At 33.8% G+C, this 16,137-nt stretch overlaps 1 protein-coding gene across 4 annotated transcripts in view; it reads left to right on the top strand.

Moving 5' to 3' along the window:
- LOC136026191 (lysophospholipid acyltransferase 7-like) overlaps positions 1-16,137 on the top strand; it is a 150,295-nt gene that overhangs the window by 39,210 nt on the left and 94,948 nt on the right. For all 4 annotated transcript variants that reach the window (XM_065702514.1, XM_065702521.1, XM_065702529.1 and 1 more), the window contains 3 exons: positions 3,650-3,833; positions 8,514-8,665; positions 11,731-11,942. In XM_065702514.1, the coding sequence (XP_065558586.1) occupies positions 3,650-3,833; positions 8,514-8,665; positions 11,731-11,942 (548 nt within the window). The remainder of the gene's footprint in view (positions 1-3,649; positions 3,834-8,513; positions 8,666-11,730; positions 11,943-16,137) is intronic.

The raw sequence follows: 16,137 nt of genomic DNA, 5'->3' as shown, positions 1-16,137 counted from the left end.
ACAGCTGAGAGTTAAATTAGTTGAAACCATATTTAGAATTAAGGTAGAATAAAATTGATTCACATTTTTAAGAGTTGCAACAAGCTATTGAACCAACCCCCAAACCGGTTACTTAGATGCTTGTAAGGAAATCTTCTTTATATTATTTTTTAAGCGAGAAACTTAAGAAAAAATAATTCACTACTCTATTTCCCCAGTTCGTAATATATATATGATATGATATATATGATATATAGTATGATAGTTTATATTTTATTTTTTTTTCAATTTTTGTTCATTTCGGTTAGAGGTCATTTTGTGGATATATAGAGGTCAGTATATGTGATTACCTGTATTAAATTCAATTAAAGCCACCTCTTTTTCCTAGAGGATTGGTGTAAATACCTGGAATGAGTCTTAAATGATATCTTCATTCTTAGGCTCTCAGTGAAGCATCCAGGTACGCGGCCTTGCCATTAAGAAATCAAACAGTTCGTGGTAACGAACTGTAGTAAGGAGCGACCCGGCTCGATAGTAAACGAAACTCTAAAAAACGGAATTTTGATGCTAAAATATACATCAAAAGAATATGATTTTCATGCTGATTTTAAATATATAATTTTTATCAAATTTAGTCTTTGTCATCAAAAGTTCCCTGAGAAAATTTGCCTTATTTTAGAAAATAAGGGAAAACACCCCCTCAAAGTCAGAGAATCTTAAACGAAAATCACACCATCGCATTCGGTGTATCAGAGAACCCTATAGCAAAAATTTCAAGCTCCTATCTACAAAACGGGTGCGTGTTTATTTGTTTGTTTGTTTTTTGTTTTTTTTTCTTTTTCCCAGGGGTCATCGTATCGACCAAGTGGTCCTAGAATGTCGCAAGAGGGCTCCTTCTAACGGAAATGAAAAGTTCTAGTGCCTTTTTTAAGTGACCAAAAAAATTGGAGGGCACCTAGGCCCCCTCCCATGCTCAGTTTTTCTCCAAAGTCAACGAATCAAAATTTTGAGATAGCCATTTTGTTCCGCATTATCAAAAACCATAATAACTATGTCTTTGGGAATGACTTACTCCCCCACAGTCCCTGGGGAAAGGGCTGCAAGTTGCAAACTTCGATCAGTGTTTACATATAATAATGGTTACTGGGAAGTGTACAGACGTTTTCAGGGGATTTTTTTTTGGTTTTGAGGGTAGGGTTGACGGGAGGGGGCTATGTGGGAGGATCTTTCCTTGGAGAAATATGTCAATGGGGAACAGAAATTCAATGAAAAGCGCGCAGGATTTTCTAAAATTACTATAAAAAAAAACAATGAAAAAATAAACATGGAAAAGTTTTTTCAATTGAAAGTAAGGAGTAGCATTGAAACTTAAAACGAACAGAGATTATTACGCATATGAGGGGTTCTAAAAATACTTAAGCATAATGAGCGAGGTATTTAGGAGGAGATAAATACCCCGCTCTTTATGCTATAGTATTTTTAGTAATTTCAACTATTAATTCTACGGCCTTTCTGATTCAGGGGTCATTCTTAAAGAATTGGGATAAAACTGACGATTTAGTGTAAAGAGCGAGGCATTAACGAGAGTACAAACCCCCTCATATACATAATAAAAATTTAAGAATATAAAAGTTTGTTACGTAAGTTAATTCTTAAGTTACGTGTATTTTTTACTAATAAAAACATTCGTTAAAAATTAACAGTTATAGTTGCCTTTTTATGTAACCGAAAAATTGTAGGGCAACTAGGCTTCCTTCCCCACCCCTTATTTCTCAAAATCGTCTGATCAAAACTAAGTGAAAGCCATTTAGCCAAAAAAGGAATTAATATGCAAGTTTCATTTTAATAGTTTATGTGTGGAGAGCCAAAATCAAACATGGATTAATTCAAAAACGTTCAGAAATTACATAATAAAAGTAGTTTTTTTTTTAACTGAAAGTAAGGAGCTACATTAAAACTTAAAACGAACAGAAATTACTCCGTATATGAAATGGGTTGTCCCCTCCGCAATCCCTCGCTCTTTACGCTAAAGTTTGAGTCTTTGCCACAATTTTGCTTTTTAAAACAATTAAAAGCTTTAGCGTAAAGAGCGAGGAATTGCGGAGGAGACAACCCATTTCATATACGGAGTAATTTCTGTTAAAAAAACTAGTTTTTTTTATGTAATTATGGTAAAGGGACTACCAATTGAATCTTGAAAGTGTTTAATCGGTAATTGGCTTGATGCGTACAGTCTGTAATGGGAAACCAGTTTCTCACATTTATTCCTAAGATCGGAAATGGGAAGTGCTTGTAATGAACAAATATATTCCATAGGACTGCAGGTAAAATCGAGAAGATGATAGCCATGGCCACCGTTGAATTTCAATCACTCCTGTCGCGGAATTACTGCTAGTTTGAACCATTCAAGGAGTTTGAATACCTCGGCTAATCGCAAAAGATGTTGGGGATGTAGGGAATCCAGACTCTCGAATCTTTTTTCGTCTCTATTGAAAGTACGGAAAATGGAGAGATGAACGTTCAGACGATAAACTGAGTGCAAATTCGTTTACTGATCTGATTCCTGTGCTGCCATAAAACTCAACCAGTATAAGAATTTGACGGTCAGGATATACACTTTGTTGATCATATATGCATTAGACACCTGCTCAGACTGAATCCTCACGACTGAATACCAAAGGAAACAATAAAAAAAAAAAAGATCTGAGCAGAATCATCACCTTGAAATCATCATCTACTGACTCAGTTTCATCCAGTCTGGCCATGCCTAGCGCGGAAGTGGCTCTTTTCCCTGAATAGCCCACTGTAACCTATCCCTAGTCTAAACACAGTCTAAACTAACCTCTAAACATGGCCATATTCAGAGGATACGGGTTACCCACTTTGACCCCCCTCCCCCGAAAGTTTTGTTTGACTCGTGCAAAAGTAACAAAAATATATGTAAAAAACTTTTGTACACTGTAAGCTTAATGATCCTAAACATTTTTTTAACACCCCCCTCCCAAAGTTTTTTGTATTTCCCTCCCGGCATTGTTCGTACCCAATCCCCCCCCTCCGAAAATAAATCCTAGATACGTTAGTGCCTCTAACCCATTCCTGGGCTCTCTTGTTAGGGCTAACAATGAGACAAATACTACTACTACTACTACTAATAACTCACCGCAGCACTAAGCCGACACACGAGGCCAACACAGCTACGCACGCTCCTCCTCCAACCCAATCTATTCAAAGCTCTCCTCTTTCCACCCTCCCAGGAAGCTGCCATTTCCTTTGAATCTTTATTTATGACATCCTCTCACCTCAGACGAGGACGACCTGCTTTCCGTTTACCCCCAGACGGTTTGCCACAAAGGACAATCTTGGTAATCTGTCGTCCTTCATCCGTAGAACGTGGTCTAGCCATCTCAACCTTTCTTTCATTATAGCCCTAGAAAGCGGGATTGAGCCACACTTATGTTAGCTCTAAATCCTATATTCTCGCCACTACTGCTCACGACCGTCCTTTACATTGTAGGCCCAGAGAGTATTCTCACTCAGTTTTTGTCCTGAACAAGTGGAAATAATTTAGTGTTTTAATTTTGCAGAATTTATTGTTTTAGTGGTCTTTGTCTACTTTACTCCTCATCGAACTCTTGATCACAGTTGAGATCGCATTTGTGTTCTTTTTCAGATGGTGGGTGTTGCATTTGAAGTTCATGATACGAATCAAAGACGAAGAGCTATTGTCAAAGCTAGTGAACAAACGAATAAAGAAGAAATGACAAAACTCGAGCTTGAGAGCAAGTATTGGGATGTGAACCCAACATTCCTTGATGTCATCTTTTATGGATTTTGCTATATCGGAATTTTAACAGGTTTTTCTTCTGTTTGTTTTCTATGCGTTAATTTGTCTTTGTATTTCCAAGCTTGTGTTTTCTTATGCGACGATCACTTTTTTTGACAATATATTGTAAAGGGTTTGATTATTTAAACTGTATACCTTTTTCTTGCATGCAAAAATCTTTGGTTAGTTACTATTTTGGATCTTAAATTATCTTTTTTAAGCCTTCAATCTTATTCCTGTCATTCGATAGATATTCCGAGTATTTCAAGGACCACGTGGTCTGAAAGGAACGCATGGTCTGAATTATTTTTTATTGACAATGGCACTTATGATTTAGATGAAAGCTAAGAACGGAAAAAAATAATAATTTTTCATCGAAAAAAAAAATCTAAAAGGACTAATTAAGTTTAACAAAAAGTTACTAAGTGTTTTTTTGTCAGAAGGGATTCCCCCTTTTCATAGGGAAATCCCCTTTATTCATGCCATTTTGGTTCGATCAGTCATAATTCACAGAAAAAAAATATCAGTTTACTTTTAATCTTGGCTCATATCAACAGTTAATAATAATATTTGCTGTAAATTATGTTAAATATTAATTGTAATAAGCCGTCAATTAATTATAATTAAAAATTAGTTAGCTGCATTAGTGATAAATGTTTGCTTTCTTTAAAGTTTTTTGCTTACAATTGCATCCTGAGGTTTTAATCACCGCAGCCCAGCTTCAATAATAAAAAGATTCAAATCGCCGAAGAAGTAAAGACAAATGTAAATTTTAAAAAAGAGGGGTTCTCACCCATGTTAGCAAAATTGCGTAACACAGGCATCCTCAGGCGACTGAACGTTGTAAGATTTTAAGAAAAGTAAAGAACCTAGCTTGACTAAACAGTATCTGAAAATCTATCTTCTCTAAATAGTATCTTTAAGTCTGCAACTTTTTGCGTGTGTTAATTGATGACTTGTCTTTATCCCAATTAAAGTTTTTTTGTGCCTTTTGTCTTCCAACGAGGAGCATTCTTTATGATTGTCTTCTGTACTTGGTCATTACGATCATCTTGAAACGATTATTGAAAAGCTTCTTGACCTTTTTTTCTAGTCTTAGAAATGGCGCTGACATCTTTCGTTGACATTTTTTTTTTCATTTATAGAATTCATTTAAAAATGACTCTCCTGACATCTTTTATAGATGAACATTTTTTCGTTTGTAGTCTTATTTAGATATGGTGTTGACGTCTTTCACGAACAACATATTTTATTTTATTTCGTAAATTCGTTTCAAAATGGCTCTCTGGATTAATAGAATGAATTGTGTTTTTATCCTCACAGAATTTATTTATCTTGCTGAAGAGATTTTTGAAATTGCAATACTGTTTAATGACGAATAAAAAAATTCTAGGTAAAGACTGATCTAGGTAAAGTCATCAACAACGTATTTTATTTTGTAAATTCGTTTCAAAATGGCTCTCTGGATCAATAGAATGAATCATGTTTTTATCGTCACAAAATTTATTTATCCTGCTGAAGTGATTTTTAAAATTGCGATACTGTTCAAAATGAAGATGTTGCTTCCAAGATGTCGTGACTTGGGTCATCTTGGAAGATGCCGCCACACTAACCCTCCTGCGAATATCAATAATTGACGCTCCACCCTGAGAAATCCCTCTTGGATTTAGCAGGGTACAGCCAGTTGATCATAAAACTGACCTCGGTCTATCCATCGAGCACTTCAGTAAAGCAAACACGGCAACTCTTATTAGTGAACACGGAACATCGACTTGGTATTTTTATGTCTTTTGTCATGAAGAAGTTAATAGTCTTCTTTTAAACCTAAACTTCTTTTAAACTTCTTTTGCTGTCTTCTTTTAATACTTTTTAACTCTATTGAACCATCGCCTTAATTACCTGAAGCCCTGTTTTAGATAGTTCTTTAAAATTCTGCTAAATCAAAATAATGATTAGTTTTTTTTTTGTCTTTCCAAAGTAATGGAAAGTCTTGCCCCCTCTCCTTGGACTTTAAGTTCTTATCTCGTTGAAAAATTCAGCATTCGTTTTTGCAATCTGAACTATTCTTGGTCTTCCGCCCTGAACCAATAATTTAGCTTATTGGTTGACTTTTAAATCTTTAAAAACATTCTTGTTTAATCTTAAATGCTGAAAAATAATTACTTGACAACTTTATTTCTTTGCGAGTAGTATACAAAAATGTACTTGTAAGTTTTATTCTGCTAGAAATGAAAAAAAAAAAAAATCAACAATGCAGTAACCAAACTGCCCACGAGAGAATTAAAAAACAGAACAGAAAGTTCACCATTTATTAATTCTCTTTTTGCAGTGATAGAATAGTTAAGAATTTTAATTATACTAAGATATTAAAATGTTAAATAAACATTATTAAAAATAGAATTTTAAGAAGAACTAGTTACGGCTTGTAAAATAGAGTGAAAGCATGATAGGGAAAAGTTGTTGCTAAAACATAGGAATTTAAATTCCAACAGGTATCCAAAATAAGATTCGTCTATGCCATTGTCATACGCATTAATTATTATTTGTCCTCCTTGTGCCCACTGCCATAACCAGTTAAGCCAACTTTAGAACCAGTTTATCTGACCAAGCTGATTTTACGCGGAAATCCAAAAGAAAGCGATTTTGTTAAAAAAAAAGACATTTCCTATCTCTATATTCTACAAAATAAACAATTTTATTTTAAGTATTTAGCAGTTACTGACTATAGCAACAAGATAAGGTGACTAGTTCTGACTAATTTGCTTGCTGTACTAAATTTATCTGTAGGTAGTTATCCCTAGATGTCATCAGCGTCTAAAGGGAATTTTTACTCTACGATGCACAATGAAAAGACTATTCATTGTTTGTTAAAGGAAATTTAAGCTCTTGAATCGATAACAAAAGTCACTTTGCCAGTGATAATAGTGGGTATAGGGGAATTTAAAATTAGCCGGGATTAATACGGAACCAGATGTGGTCATTTTACATCCGTTTCAGAGAACGCCAAAAAATAACACGGTCAGTCATAGTAACTTTTGGTCATAACAAGACATAATATTCAGTTTCATAGGTGTGACTAGAACCATACCATAAATATTAACTTTATTTGAGTAGCGCCTAAGACTTTATATTACTGGTTGCCAATTTTAGGTAAAATTATATTTTAACCTGAGATAATCTGAATTAAAGAATGATCAAAACGTAAGTTATCCGCTATGTAGGTGTTTCTGTTGTTCTTTTCTTCCCTAGGGTCTACAGTTATGCAAGGTTTATTCTGAAACAAGAAAAATTCACGCAGAGATTGCTTTAAAGTACTAAAAAAAAAATTTTTTTCTTTAGGTGTTTTTACCTTATTTTCGTCAGTGTTGCCATGTTGAACCTTGATAAGTATTTAAATGTAATTTGACGAAGCGTCTCTTTAGTGAAAATCCGAACGTTAACAATATGCTGATTCCTGAAAACAACTATTCCTACAAAAGAGAGCTTCACCTCCTTAAGCTGTGCTATGCCGTATGTTTTCTGCTTTTTTTTCCTGATTTTCCAGCCACGATTAGCCTATTTCTTTTAAATTCTGCGCCACGTACTACAAGAAACTGTACCACTACATATGGGATTCTTTTTCATTAAAAAGTTTTAGTATATCTATGGTTGTTTAAGCTCAATTCAAATAATTAGATTCATTTTCACACTCCTTACTACTTCAAAAAACGTTGTCCTTGTGTCCATAGTAATCTAAAGTGTAATCATAGTAACGTATTACCATATTGGTACTCGTTTGACTGATCATTTAGTCAACATTAAGTTGCACGGTAAGTATACTTTGATTCCAGTTTCTTGGTTTATAATGAAAGAAAATTTTAGAGTGTTAGGTCATATTTTAAGCATGAAATATGATGGTTGCGAATGAGATTGCGAAAAATGGTATGTTTTGGCTGTCCTCTTGAACCCAAACGAAAATCTAGGCTTCAAATGTGGCTGAAAGAGGTCATAAAAAGACATTCAAAGACAGTTGGAACTTCATGGGAGGGAGTGAAGCTATAAATATGTCGGGATGGAGGAGAAGTGTGTGCAGCTTCGTTCACATCAGGTGCCGTTTAGAATGTTGGGTCATATTTTACGGATTAAGTATAATGGTAGTGAATGAGGTTGTAAAAATAACGTGTTTTGACCATCCACGTATAGCCAAACGAAAAATAGGACGGCCTTTAATGTGGCGGAAAGAGGTCATAAGAAACCATTCACAGGAAGGTGGAACTTCATGTGTGGGAGTGAAGATATGAATATATTGGGTGGAGGAGGAGTGTTTGCAGTTTTACCCGCCTCAGATACCTTGGTTAACTGACGAGTTGTCAGTATTAGTAGTTTTAATAGTAGATTAGAGAGTGTACAGTTGCTGGGGCCATAGCGCAAGTGGCACAATAGACGGTTTCACTCACGAGCAATTCCCAACTTCCAGTCGTTAAACGTATAAATAAAGTAATGAATAAATATCATAACATTCTTACTAATTATGTCCAACTAATTAAATTGTGTTGGACTAACTAAAGTCCAACACTAGTGTTTCAACTCTGTTGAATATGTGAACAATAATATGATTCTTATTCTGTTCTTCATATTTTCTCTTTACAAGTTTTCTCTTCTCACTTTGTGTGGAAATGTGAGTAATCCCACATAAAAGAAAAGACTTATTTTTTATTTTTCCAAATTTTAGGTCCATATTACAAATTTCGAGTTTGGGAAGATGCCATAGAAAGAAAGAAATATGCTAACATTCCAACATTGAAATCTGCCGTTCATCGAGTTAGCATTGTCCCTCTGTTCCTTATCCTATTCCTTATATTATCATACTTCTTCCCGCTCTCTGTAAGTATAGTCTGTTCTTGTTTTTTTTCTTCCTAATCTGTGTATATACCGCTTCTCTCTATTGGGTAACGAGATAACAAGTGACTACTTTCCCTCTATCCTATCCTTGTCTGAAGCTCCTCGGTGGTTTCGGCGCTTTAAATTCTTGACCCAGGCTCAGCCGCGCGCCTATCATAAGATCTTTATAAAATCATATATTAATAAAATCATCAAAAAATACATACAGAACGAGATTAGATCTATTCGTGTTAGAAACCAACAACACAATGAGACGAAAAACATTCTTAGAACAGTTTTGCGTTTGAAAAACCCAGTGGTGGGTTAGAAGACAAACAGCTTTATCACTCTCTAAAAAAAGAACAAAAGAGAATGCGGCATTGGACTTCAGAGTCCCTACCGGCGGTGCTGATCTCCGTTTCTTGGCCTTTAGCCAGGATGTGCAATGGGGAGCTGGAGGCCAACCATACTGTGCTTTCGCACACCCTTCCTGTTTACCTTAATCTGGGAACCATTATATTTCAACAGTCAACTTTCCTTTAAAAGGACTAGATAACTTTTTGTATGTTTATTTAAAAGTTTGTTATATTGAAAGCTAAATTTTTCCTATTCACGGAAAAACCTTTCGAGATCGGTTTGTGACTTAAATTTGTCATCTGTCTTTAAAATTCGTATAACTACTGCAAACTTTTGCATATCTAAATAATTTTGAGTAAAAGGCTGAGTATATGATGTTTGAATGTATCTATTTGTGTTTTGCTAGTGCTACTTTACAATTTCTTTTTTCACGCTTACATCTATGGTATTTTTTTTTATGTCAGCCAAGTTTTTTTTTTAGAAGCTTTTTATTGTTTACACGTATCATGACGTTGGCGTACAATTCACTCAGTCGAAATTTATTTATTTTGTTTTATCAGTGTTACTTTACTTGTTCGGACTTCTTTGCAGGAAAGGGTTGTTCCTTGTCTGCGTATTATTTATTCTGCAGGTTTAGGTGGTAGGCTGCTCAAGTCGCAGGTAAGCGACAGCCTGAACTGTTCTTTATTCAGGGGGAAAATATTTAGCTCAATAATGTCTTAGAAATTCTCTTTATTTAAGGGAAAATTGTACGTTAATGCCGTTCAACTTTTTTTGTTTTTTATTTATGCATATATTTCTTGTCCGTTGATAATTTTGGAAAAAGATGAAAAAAGACTAAAAGGGACGTTGCTGCATGATTTCGTACTGTCCCTAATTGGAAGTGATGTCCTTTGGTTTTCCTTGAAAATTAAAAAGAAGAATAAAAAAGTTCTCTAAAGAACTAAACATTTTCTAAAAAACTAAACGTTCACTAAAAAACTGTCAAAATAAAATAAACAGTTGTAAATTTTTACCAGTACTCAAGTAGGAAGCTTTTAACTATTTTCAATACTGTTGTGTTTGTCACAGAGACAATTGTTTGAGCCCTCATCTGAAACGGAGTGATCCAGATAATTACCAATCTGAAAGCTTTTTTATCGGTCAACAAAGAAGTTACCGAAGTGAATATCAGCTCGTTAGAATCCAGGATATTTGAAATATGCATTTAAAATTTAATCATTCCATTTATTTAAAAAATTGTATTGGCGCTGTAGGTTAGGTAAAGGTGTTTATTCTTTTATATGGTGTTCCTGTTTTGTTTTTTCTGTATTGTTTTTCTTTACTTGACGCAAGAACGCAAGAGTTACGGAGAATTTCTGTAGGAAAATGTAACGTGTAAGTTTTCTGGTTTTTATTACGCTCTAGGCTGAAGATCTGTTGACTTGATTGATTTGTTTATTCTCTTTAGTCTATTATTATTATTATTAACTATTATAATGTTTTATATTTATAGAGTTTGTGATGAAATTTTATTTAAGAATGACGGTTATTTTATGAGACAGTAATTCTTCAAAGTATTCTTTCTTAAACTTCGTTGAAGTTTTATTTCTGGATTTTATCCTTACGAAAAAATGATCTTTTTTAATGATCTTTTTGGTATTTTTTTTTATCTTTTGAAATGTTTCCTCTCAAAATGACAACAGTGTACAAATTCAGCTTAATCCAAAGCTTCTGTATTACAGTACACACAAGTAATCTGCTTTTGGTAAAAAAGGAAAAAAATAGTCGAGCTCGAAGTCTGTAAACGAAATGCTTTGCCTGTTTTGTTTCTCACCTTTTTTTTTACTCAATAATTTGCTTTTTATTTGTGTGCGCATACATGGGACATTATTTGAATAGGTCAGATTGAAGGAAGATCTTTTTTTTGCCTGATGGTTAGAAAAGGTATTAGTGATTTATTTATTTTAAGGCTATTGTAGTTACTCGAAAGGACTTTGGAAGGAAGTCTGTTCTGGATGGCTCGAATACATATATATATATATATATATATATATATATATATATATATATATATATATATATATATATATATATATATATATATATATATATATATATATATATATATATATATATATATATATCTGGAATCCTAGGCAGATCATATGCTAATAAAAGGTTTATGTATTCGGATCTATTCGTCTATGATCAATTTATATCAAAGTTTGGGTGCAGAAAAAGACATACAAGTTGCTTACGAAATTAGATTGTTAAAGGCTTATAGTCATTCATCGATTTAATTACTTAATGTTTGATCGAGAGAACAAAAAAAGAAATGGCTAAAGAAAAAAAAACAAATAAAATAGAATTTTGTGTTTTGAAACAGTAATAATAGAATGTAGATTCAACAACATTTTCAGGCATCAGTCCTGTTACTGGAAAAAAAGACAAAACGAATCAGCTGAATCAGGTTAAGATTCAGCCAAACGTTTTTTAATTCTAAAATAAAAACTATTACTTTTATTTTTTATTTTCTTAAGTTAAGAGCAAGTCAGTTTTTAAAAAAATTTCGAATCCAAAAAAAGAAGTCGCAGAAAACTTTTAAAAATAATGCAATCTCTTCTTATGGCCAGTAGCCATGTCTACTAGATTCTTTTTTCTAAATTTCTATTCGAACCGTGTTTAATAGTTCAAGAATTTAAGTAACGTTTCTTGTATTTCCTTTTCAGTACGTTTCAAAGGAAGAATTTTTCACCGAAAGGAGTGTCCTGTTTCGTATCTGGTATTTGTTCCCATTATTTTCCACCTTTCGTATGCGTCTCTATTCTGCATTCATCATGTCTGAAGCAGCTTGTATATCAGCCGGTCTTGGTGCCTATCCTCAACAGTCTCAACCCAAATACGGTGCTGGACCCACAAATTTGGAAATCATGGAAAATCTGTAGGATATATTTATTATTTTTCCTATACAGATCCACTCAAAAGTCACGCAAGATTTTTCTTGTAGAGTTGAGACCACTCAGGCTGTTAGTCGAAATTAAGTTCCCCATTAGCCCTTGGAACAAATCTTGGCCGTTCTAAAAGTAAAAACAATAACTCAAATCGTCCATCACAGTCGTGAATCTATGTCAATTTGAAAAGCTCACGAACTCATGAATCTTTCTTAGAGATTTTGAAACTTTTGCCTTGAGCAAAGAACTGAAATCATTGAAAACCCGTAGAATTTATATATTATAATGGGCCACGCAAAATGTTTCTTCATAATAGAGCCAAAACTTTTGGGGCCGTTGTCCTGTTTTTAGCTCTCATTCTAACCTTTAAGTAAATTTTGAAATTAAGTCCAATAATTAAATACAGTCGTGCGGATTATGGAGTAATCTTAAAACCTTTACATTTTGTGGACGGCAACAGAGGACTATAGTCATGAAATCATAAAAACTGTTAAGTTCTGTGGACGGCAACAGAGGACTAGAATCATGAAATCGTAAAAACCATTAAATTTTGTGGACGGCAACAGAGAATTGTGAAATTATAAAAACCGTTGAATTTTGTGGACGGGAACAGAGGATTAAAATCATGAAATCGTAAAAACTGTTAAATTTTTTGGACGGTAACCGAGGACAAAAATCATGAGATCGTAATAATTGTTAAATTTTGTGGACGGCAACAGACGACTAAAATCATCAAATCGTAAAAACTGTTAAATTTTATGGACGGCAACAGAGGACTAAAGTCAGGAAATCGTAAAAAATAGTTAAAGTTTGTGGATGGCAATAGAAGACTAAAATCATGAAATCATAAAAACTGTTAAACTCTGTGGACAGCAACAGATGACTAAACTCATTAAATCGTAAAAACTGTTAAACTTTATGGACGGCAACAGAGGACTAAAGTCAGGAAATCCTAAAAATAGTTAAACTTTGTGGACGGCAATAGAGGACTAAAATCATGAAATCGTAAAAACTGTTAAAAATTTTTGGACGGTAACCGAGGACAAAATCATGAAATCGTAATAATTGTTAAATTTTGTGGACGGCAACAGACGACTAAAATCATCAAATCGTAAAAACTGTTAAATTTTATGGACGGCAACAGAGGACTAAAGTCAGGAAATCGTAAAAATGATTAAAGTTTGTGGACGGCAACAGATGACTAAACTCATTAAATCGTAAAAGCTGTCAAATTTTTGGACAGTAACCGAGGACAAAAATCATGAAGTCGTAATAACTGTTAAATTTTTTGGGCAGTAACCGAGGACAAAAATCATGAAGTCTTAATTTCTGTTAAATTTTGTGGACGGCAAAAGACGATTAAAATCGTCAAATCGTAAAAACTGTTAAATTATATGGACGGCAACAGAGGACTAAAGTCAGGAAATCGTAAAAATAGTTAATTTTTTGGACGGCAATAGAGGACTAAAATCATGAAATCGTAAAAACTATTAAATTCTGTGGACGAAAACAGAGGACTATAATCCTGAGACCGTAAAAACCGGTATATTTTGTGGATAGCAACAGAGAATCGCGAAATTATAAAAACTGTTGAATTTTGTGGATGGGAACAGAGGATTAAGATCATGAAATTGTAAAAACTGTTAAATATTTTGGACGGTAACCGAGGACAAAAATCATGAAATCGTAAAAACTGTTAATTTTTTTGGACAGCAACCGAGGGCAAAAATCATGAAGTCGCTATAATTGTTAAATTTTGTGGACAGCAACAGACGATTAAGATCATCAAATCGTAAAAACTGTTGAATTTTATGGACGGCAACAGAGGACTAAAGTCAGGAAATCGTAAAGATAGTTAAAGTTTGTAGACGGCAATAGAAGACTAAAATCATGAAATCAAAAAAAAAAAAAAAACTGTTAAATTTTATGGACGGCAACAGAGGACTAAAGTCAGGAAATCGTAAAAATAGTTAAACTTTGTGGACCGCAATAGAGGACTAAAATCATGAAATCGTAAAAACTGTTAAATTTTTTGGACGGTAACCGAGGACAAAATCATGAAATCGTAATAATTGTTAAATTTTGTGGACGGCAACAGACGACTAAAATCATCAAATCGTAAAAACTGTTAAATTTTATGGACGGCAACAGAGGACTAAAGTCGGGAAATCGTAAAAATGATTAAAGTTTGTGGACGGCAACAGATGACTAAACTCATTAAATCGTAAGAACTGTCATTGGACAGTAACCGAGGACAAAAATCATGAAGTCGTAATAACTGTTAAAGTTTGTGGACGGCAAAAGACGATTAAAATCATCAAATAGTAAAAACTGTTAAATTTTATGGACGGTAACAGAGGACTAAAGTCAGGAAATTGTAAAAACTGTTAAATTTTTTGGACAGTAACCGAGGACAAAAATCATGAAGTCATAATTTCTGTTAAATTTTGTGGACGGCAAAAGACGATTAAAATCATCAAATCGAAAAAACTGTTAAATTATATGGACGGCAACAGAGGACTAAAGTCAGGAAATCGTAAAAATAGTTAAATTTTGTGGACGGCAATAGAGGACTAGAATCATGAAATCGTAAAAACTATTAAATTCTGTGGACGACAACAGAGGACTATAATCCTGAGATCGTAAAAACCGGTATATTTTGTGGACAGCAACAGAGAATCGTGAAATTATAAAAACTGTTGAATTTTGTGGATGGCAACAGAGGATTAAAATCATGAAATTGTAAAAACTGTTAAATATTTTGGACGGTAACCGAGGACAAAAATCATGAAATCGTAAAAACTGTTAATTTTTTTGGACAGTAACCGAGGGCAAAAATCATGAAGTCGCTATAATTGTTAAATTTTGTGGACGGCAACAGACGATTAAAATCATCAAATCGTAAAAACTGTTAAATTTTATGGACGGCAACAGAGGACTAAGTCAGGAAATCGTAAAGATAGTTAAAGTTTATAGACGGCAATAGAAGACTAAAATCATGAAATCAAAAAAAAAAAAACTGTTCAATTTTATGAACGGCAGGAGTTGACTAAAATCAATTTTAGTCAAATTCAATTTAGGATCGAACTTGACATCTATGATCACACTATCAAACCATTTGAATCGATCTTAAATAACTATGATCCAACTGTCAGAACGCTCCAATTTCGCCCCCTCATCTCGAGCAAACCTCTCCCCCTCTTGACCTTCTACAGAGAGATTTTCAAGGATGATATTACCGCATGACAAATCATATGTAATATTAAAAGCTAAAAGCAATGTCAGAGCCCCCCCTCTTTATCTGAAAGATAGATTTTTCTATTCGTTTAAAGTAGGAATAAGAAAAAGGGGATTTATCTCATATCTGCGATAAGTCGCAACTCTGTATCTGTTTCTGAGCTATCTTTCAATTTCGAATTGTAATGTGATAGTCTCTCCCTAGAGATTGCTACTGCCTACCTTTAGATTTATTTTAGTGAGTGGAACATAAGTCTTTCTGATGAAAAACTTATGTTGCAATCCCTATGTCATAGTGTCAAATGTTCTTTTTTTTATTACCAAGAAATTGTCGTATTAATCCAATGAGTATTTTAATGCTCGTTTTGCTTCTCCAAAAAGCTCTCTTGTGTGGCCTTGACGGCACAAAAAGGCCATCTTGGGCCGACAATAAATAAGCACCACTAATCTGTTGAATATTTGAAAGTGAGAAGAGAAGAAACTTGATTATATCTCCAAGAAAAAAAACCAAAAAAGCCATCTTTTGTTGGCTTGATGACCTAAAAACACCATCTTGGGCCAAAAATACTTCAGCTCCACTAATCATTTAGCATTTAGATCTGATTAGAGAGGAAAATAAAATTTGTTTTTAAGAAATAAAAATCTAAAACGTTATCTCGTGTGGCCTTGATGACCTGAAAAAGTCATCTTTGGCTAACAATAAATGAGGAGCAATTTTCCAATGAATGTTTGAAACTGATAAGAATGTAAGCTCAAATTATCTATAAAAAAAAGTCTATCTTATGCAGCCTTAATGGCATAAAAAAGCCATCTTGGGGCAGCTATATATGAACATCAGTAATCCATGGAGTATTTGAAATTGACAATAGAAGAAACTCGAATTTGTCCCAAGCACAAAAAGCTAAGAAGGCCGTTTTACATGGGCTTCATGGCATGAAATGGCCATCA

This window comes from Artemia franciscana, chromosome 1, assembly GCF_032884065.1.
Source record: "Artemia franciscana chromosome 1, ASM3288406v1, whole genome shotgun sequence".
Lineage (NCBI taxonomy): Eukaryota > Metazoa > Arthropoda > Branchiopoda > Anostraca > Artemiidae > Artemia > Artemia franciscana.
Note: the sequence above shows the minus strand (reverse complement) of the source record. Positions and strands in the feature narration are given on the sequence as shown.